The sequence below is a fragment of the Stigmatopora nigra genome, chromosome 7 (genome assembly GCF_051989575.1).
Source record: "Stigmatopora nigra isolate UIUO_SnigA chromosome 7, RoL_Snig_1.1, whole genome shotgun sequence".
NCBI lineage: Eukaryota > Metazoa > Chordata > Actinopteri > Syngnathiformes > Syngnathidae > Stigmatopora > Stigmatopora nigra.
In genome coordinates this window covers 10,699,292-10,706,887 of record NC_135514.1, presented here as the reverse complement: position 1 = coordinate 10,706,887, position 7,596 = coordinate 10,699,292, and the positions used below count along the sequence as shown (strand labels likewise).

Below are 7,596 nucleotides of genomic sequence, written 5' to 3'. Positions count from 1 at the left end.
TACAGACATAGACATACAGACATAGACATACAGACATAGACATACAGACATGCATACATGCATGCATGCATACATGCATACATGCATACATGCATACATGCATACATGCATACATACATAGATACATGCATACATAGATACATACATAGATACATACATACATAGATACATACATACATAGATACATACATAGATACATACATACATACATAGATACATACATACATACATAGATACATACATACATACATACATACATAGATACATAGATACATACATACATAGATACATAGATACATACATACATACATACATACATACATACATACATAGGCCGAGAGAATCGAGCGATCTGATTGGACGCCGAAATCGAGCGATCTGATAGAATAAGGCCATAGAAAAAGTTCTGTTGATAGTTTTTATTGAAAGGTTTTACCCAACATTACTTATAGCCCATACAACATACCAGAAAGGAGGAAAAAGGGCTTTTTATGGTTCCTTAACAAAAGCCCCCTCCCCCTTTAGCTTGACCAAAACACAAAAAAAATCATCAGACGCAATGGCTTTTGAGCGATTTATGTCCCTACAGCTTCCACGGCGTGCGGAACTCCGAGGCAGGTAGCGGTGTGCAGTGCGTCGTCTCAAAGTTCTTCATGTGCTTGCCAGCCTTGCGAGAAAAGCAGACAATTTTTTTTCACTTCATGTCCTTTTCTTACGACCCCCCCACCCTCCACTTGAGGTGAACTGAGAACGAAGGGGCGTAGCGGGAGTCCTAATTGATGGCACACTTCGCCCTTCATGTTAAATGACTTCAATAAGGCGGCGCGACGGCTGCGAAAATGTATGACAGCGCGCAAGCCTGGACCTCAGGTGAGACTGTTGCCATGGTGACTCAGTCAAGGGAAAGAGGTGGTGTAGAGTAAAAGAGAATAATGTTTCTTGGTCGCAAACTGAATAAAACATTCACATATGTGGTTTGGTGGACAACTAATGCCACATCATTGACAACTGTGTGGCAATGGAGGCGTTTTCCAATGCTGCCGTTCACGGGGACGGTTAAACTGGTCTTAACATTTTGGTCATGTCTGTATTATTTTGAAAAATGTATTTGCAGTCATTGATTTCTTACCAAGAAAAGGGCCAGTTGTTGCTTCTCTTGGACGGACAAGTCCTCCCCTGAGGAGAAACAAAGTTAGCAGGTCACCTGACCATCAAATTGGCAATCCTGACGGCGACAACCAAGAAGTAGAAACGAGGACTTTCTTACCAATATCCCAAGGAAAAGCCGAGTCCGAGTTCTTCTGGTATGTGAATAGCACGTTGTCACACCATTGGTCGTCCGTCCGGTAGGAGTTGTACACAGCCACTACGGGTTAGCCAAAGTTAAGATTCTGGAACTAGCGTCCACATTGCAAAAATGACTAAAGCAGTTATTACCTTCCTGTAAGTGAGTGGAGGCCTCCAGCCACTGCTTGACCACAGTGACCACTTCATAGGTCATGATGTTTGGATACCTGCAGATCACACACATGTTCTTGTTATGTCAACCGCCATTGCCTATAGGTTGACCTCATTAGCTTCCATTGATGGCGATGGATATCCAAACAATTGTAAACGGAACGGACGTCTGTAGCCATCAATGGCAGTTGATGAGTTGAACAGTGGATAAGCACTATTTGGGGTATATCAAAAGTGACCTGAACTGAAGCAGCTTGAGCAGGAGATCATTGCCCCGGTTTGACATGATGTCTGTTGGACTCCTGAATGGGACCAGAAACACTGATTACTCCAACAATTTGTACTTACTCTGGATTAACCAATTGGAACTGATCTAAACATGCCCATATTTGCTCTAGAACAAAACTTAAAGCTATTCTTCAAAGAAAAGCTAACATATTAACTCTGCAACTCCGTAATACTGTTGTGACCTGTAACTCAATCATGTAATCCCAATATTACCACAGCTCTGGAAGGTTAACTAAACAAGTCTTTGATCATTTTTGACAAAAATGCCCAATTAAGGAATAACGCAAATTGTCAAGGTGAACATGGTAGTCGACTGCTATATGTTCCACTCACCTGGTGGTGATAATCTCATCATTTGTTCTCCGCACCAGCAGAACCGGTCCCTGGTATCTGCGCATAGCCCAGTGCATAGTGTAAGTCATATCAGATTAACCATTTGAATAAAAAGACTTTGTTGGACTCACTTGATGAGTTGCTCTGAAACATTGAGATTCACATACTTTCGCACCGTGTACTGAACCAGGGGTCCTGAGGGGGAAAACATGTGCATTAGCAAAAGCTATAGCAAAAGGGGGGAGGAAAGACCCTGCAAGTACTCACTCCAACTATCAGGCATGACCTTGAGGGCTAAAGGCAGAAGGTCATCGAAACAGGCGTCCAGTACCACGGATTGGATCTCAGGGTAGGACATCACTGCCCAACTGGCTACACATGTGGACAGCATTAGGATACCATGCTCAATGGGAATGAAAGATGATCATCCATAACTTAATCCAATACAATACATTTTTTTAAAAATGCATTGTTACTCCCCTAGTGAGAACATCATTTGCTTTAAAACCCCAAAATAGAAGAAATGCTGTATTGTGGCACCTGTAAATCCGCCAATGGACCAGGCATATATTCTGATCTCTTCTAGCCGAAAATTCAGTTTGTGCACAGCAAACTGGATGACCACATCCATGGCGTTGGATTCATTTTGTGGAAGGGGCACCCCCTGGAACGACAAAAAAAATACACTGCGTTATTTCTACTTGTGATGTCTCTGATCATTTTGAACGGATCGGAATTGGGTGGAAAAAAAGTGTTTTTAATATATTTATTTTTAAATATTAATTAAATGGCTATTTTAGAGGGTCACTATATTTTTAAAGGTATGGCCTTGTGATCGTTCAATCGATACCCGCCTGTGACCGGACGTTTGGTCGCCGGTCAAATGTACCAAGATATTAAACAGTACTTAGATATTAAACACTCTCTCTCTCTTTGATATTAAACTCTCTCATGAATATAATTTTGAGAGCTGGTTTCAACAGTAAACTCTCTGTTACCATTTGACCGGCGAGCAAACGTCCGGCGACCAAACGTCCGAGCACCATATTAAAGTATAATTATTGATGAACCTAACATTTAAGTATATTGCCGTCAATGGTGTTGAAACATGATCACTCAATGCCAGCCTTTCCAATCGAAATGGCGTTGATGTTTGAAACGGTAAGTGGCAGTCAATTTCATTTTCCTAAACAGCAATAGTTATGGTTCAGCTATACCTGGTATCAATTTGTCACCTGTTTCCAAAGTGGCAGGTGTTAAACCGGACAAAATACAAACATTTTTACATTCGAGTTTCATTATTACCCCTCCGTGTGACATCTATGACGCTATTCATTTGATTAATTTTGAGTTGAATAGCTGGAAGCTATATTTTGATGCCAGCTTTTCCCATTCCAAATGGACTCAACGTCTGTTATCATCAAGGCCAGTAAATGACACCAAATCAGTAAGCATCTGTTTTCGCTGTTTTGCTTTGTTGTTGCTGTCTGTTCGAATAAAAACAAGAGTTTACCGTGCTGCCTCCAAAGCCTGGATGGTTCCAGCCCAAGACAGAGTAGCCGCCTGCCCAGCGTATCAAACGAAACACGGTTCAATCTGGCGTCAAATGGGATGATTGACACATAAGATACTTGCGAGTACGAGTTCTCACCCTCCAGAGGGGTGTTCATGCATCCCACCTCGTAGAAGCCGGCGTTGCCCTCGCAACAGATGACCTGTGAGAGAGGCAGACACAAACATGACTCGCCTGGCACTCAAGCATGCACGTTCACGTGGACTTACCAGGGTTCTGCCCTTGCTGCCGCCTCCTTCCCTGCGGTCGACAAACATGGTGTCAATTTCGTTGCCATCGCAAGCCACCAGCTTGTTCCGCTGACCGCCATACTGAGAGTCAACATGTAGGGCGTCATTGTTTTATTAACATTCATAATAGTATTTTTAATTAGTATTTTGTAAGGAGTAATTTGTCATTTAGTTTGTTTTCTTATACTTGTCCTAGCATTTGAAATGGTATTTCCACCATGATTATTTTTATAAATAAAAATGCCAAAGTTACCGCATTTTCGGACTATAAGCCTCACCAGCCAAATAATACATTATGAAAAGGAAAAAAATTAAATAAAAATAAAACATTTTTGGGAGGGCCATTTTTTAGAGCAAGAAGAAAACACACTAAAATTATCAAGCATCTCTTAACCCAGTGGTGATCAATACAACGATCGACTATATAAACTATATTAGTTAAAGGGCGAGCCAAACTATGCAAAAAAAAATGCAACTTATAGTCCAAAAATACGGTAAAGTATTTTTACAGTGGCCTTGAATATAAAACCCAATCCTCTTTTGTGAGGAACACCAGCATGACTGTGTTGTTGTTACCTGTTCTACAAGCTTGGCCATGCCTTGCTCCAACATGGGCCTCATGGCTTTCTGCAGTATTCCCACCGAGCCCGGATACAACATCCTCCTCCCGAAGGTGTGCACGATGAGGAAGCTGCCAAAACAAAACAAAAGTCAAACCATGATGTTGTGGCATGGGAGAAGGACCCAACGCTAAAAAACATGAGCGCCGGTACATCTTATAAAGAGTGAGAGAGTGAAGTAAACACCTGATGACATGGCAGGGCAGAGTGCGAATGGCGTCTGCCGCTCCTCGCGGTCCGGATTCGTGCTTCAGCAGGGAAACGCCAGCCTTGCTTCCCTTTCTACAACGCACAGTTGAGATCATGAATGGCAAAAGAGGAGCTTAAGAAGCATTAGGCGGTGACAGTGGGGAAACGCGTGTATTTTTTAAAAAAATTAAATAAATAAAAATACAAATAACGCTGTGTATTGAAATAGTGGAATTTGTTCCGTGATTTCTACCTCAAAAGATCATTTACCTAAATAATTATTTATTTCCCCAATAGAAATGCCATTAATCACTTCAAAACAATATTTTAATGTGTTAGTATTTGTTTCATAAGGAAAATAGCACTGTGGAATGTGGTACAGTAGAAAAGATTTAAAAGAATGAAAGTTTATATCTCAAAAAACTCACTAAGTCCCTTGTATCTTAAGGCACCACTGTATTTTGTTCTAGAAAAGAAGGAGAAAAAAAGTTTTTTAAGCATAGTAATTGTGTTGTGAGTCTAGAATGTCAATAATATTACATTATATTGATATTCTAAACTGAGTAGGTAGATTTTTTTTTTAGCAAGGATGGGGTATTTTAGTTAAAAAAAAGGTATGGTTTGTTTTGTTTTGAGTTTCAATGTCAAATCATGAAGTCGTCTCGCCTTTCTTATGAGTGCACTTTTTAACCACGTCGTTGCTAGTCAAAATATGGTTTACACAAATATAATAACAATAAAAGCTTACGGTTTGCTGACTTCACTAGAGCTGAAATCTGCAGGCCAGTGAGAGAAATCAAAATTGTAGGATTTCATTTTTTTCTACCAGTAAAAGAAAACAAGATGGAATCATTTTCCTTCTCAATCCCGTCACCAAACCTCAATTAAAAACTACATAAACTCACCTTGTTCTCTGGTGATGGATTCTTCTTAGCCTCTTCCAAAATGGAAATAAATTTAACATACTCAGGGTTCTTCCATCTTCCCCATCCTAGAGAGGGAGAAAAACAAGATAATTTCAAATCTGAACAAGTGTTCACTTGCTGAATATTTCATGTTTCTGCCATTATTTTGTTTAAAAAACACTATAAGATTGTCCAATACATTTTTGTAGGCCTAACCTCGGATGCACGCCACTCCAAGGAGACACAGCAGCATTGTCGTCACATACTGACTCACTGGCGCCAACTTAGAACTGCAGATGTAGCCTGAAAATAGGCACCAGATGAGCATAAATTCAAAACACCAAAATGTTTTGGAGATAGCCAATGTCAGGTCCAAAAAATGAACAAGAAATACAAATGCAGACGAAATTACAGTAATATTTACGCCTTTTTGTTCTTACCTTTTCCGTACAAAAAGCATAATAGGACAGGTGAGCTGCAGTAGGATAGACACCACAGAGCAGAAGCCTGGAAGAAGCAAAAAAATCCGTCATATTTCCATTAATTCTAGCAGCCATAAATGATTTTAAAGTTCTAAATCTGGGGCACTCATTACGTCGATCACTATTTACTATTGGTAGATCACATGACTATGATTTGATCCACTCTGTTGGTTTCCTTTAGACCTGAACAATGTCTCAGTTGCATTTTCTTAAGTGTGGTGCTGATAGCCTTGCCTAACATAAATAAGATGTCACAGCTCCTAAATAAATGATCATTATATGTTGGATACAGACAACTATGCTTCAATTAGGCACATTTAAGTGTTCAGATGTGTTTCAAATGCACTCCCTGTGAACTCAGTGCCAAGTTATTTAAATAGAAATAATTTAAGGTAAAACAAAAAAGTACGGTTTTTATTCTGACTTAATCAATTATACAAAATTATGTTCATGTGATTCCAACGTTAATTACGTATTGCCCTTATTCACCAACGTGATCCAAATAATGCAAATCATTTACTCTGCAATTGTATACTGACCCATCCGAGAATGCCATCAGTGTATTTCTCCAAGTTCCCTTGCTTGTAGTCGTATGCCTGTATGGGGTGAAATAGTTCAAAAATAGTATTTAATCACTTCATAAATGTACAGAAATAATCTAATTCGTTCGCTACAAAGACAAATCAATGAAGTTAAATGAGCCTCGTATACTCTGGTCACACACACTGCAGGAGATCGCTATAATTCTGAAAATCTATTTTTATGATTAAAAAGTTGAAGTACAGTTAGTATTTGTGTGTGGAAATAACCGATTGTTGCTGTAAAACTAATATTTACCTGTCCAGTCATGGAAATGTACTGTTGTTGCACCATAAATTAAGCTAACGTTAGCATTAACACGACGGTGTCGTGTCATTGAGAACGATCTCGAATTTACGGTTGACTAACCGGAAAATATTCAAAATATAGATTAAGCTTTTATTTCATTCATTATTTTAATGTCATGTATGGGTGAAGTCGGATGCAAGTTTTCAAAAACAGTTGACACTTCCGCATGTAACATTCCGGTAGGTAGAGCTGCGCAACTAGCTAACGACTAGCAAAATGGCGGATATTGTGGAGTCAACCACGTCAATACGAAGGAAAAATGAGTAATATGCACCTACCATCCTTGCCCTCGGGGTACTTATTACAATCGGGGCATGAGAACGGTGAATTCTTTGCAGATGTGGCCCGAAAATACATCGGTGCCACATTCGGACGGCCATATTTCCAGGTGTAGTACCGAAAGCTGCAATCCACCAAAGTGCGTAAGCAATGAGGGCGCTGTTTCCATCAGAGCGAACACCAGGAAGGACTTATATAGGAATCGAAGAAGAGTCCTTACGCCATTGGCGTAACTGTCATTTCTTGCGCAAACGACGTCATAAACGTCATACTATTGGTGGTGACGTAGGCATTAAGAAATGCCACATTTATTATACCCATTCTTATCGTTTTAAATATATTCCCTTAAAA

The 7,596-nt window shown here is 39.8% G+C and overlaps 1 protein-coding gene across 1 annotated transcript; it reads right to left on the bottom strand.

Annotated features, from left to right (window-relative positions):
* Window positions 1–404: 404 nt before the first annotated feature.
* abhd16a (abhydrolase domain containing 16A, phospholipase) lies at window positions 405–7,406 on the bottom strand. The gene is made up of 20 exons (XM_077720638.1): window positions 7,245–7,406; window positions 6,618–6,674; window positions 6,037–6,103; window positions 5,813–5,899; window positions 5,597–5,682; window positions 5,440–5,513; window positions 4,689–4,784; window positions 4,459–4,573; window positions 3,862–3,963; window positions 3,731–3,794; window positions 3,593–3,642; window positions 2,620–2,743; window positions 2,347–2,451; window positions 2,211–2,274; window positions 2,080–2,136; window positions 1,698–1,760; window positions 1,438–1,514; window positions 1,268–1,366; window positions 1,130–1,176; window positions 405–667 (listed from the first exon to the last, which is right to left on the bottom strand). Exons 1-20 carry the CDS (start codon window positions 7,344–7,346, stop codon window positions 584–586), a joined length of 1,620 nt encoding a protein of 539 aa, XP_077576764.1. The 5' UTR covers window positions 7,347–7,406; the 3' UTR covers window positions 405–583.
* Between the last annotated feature and the right edge of the window lie 190 nt (window positions 7,407–7,596).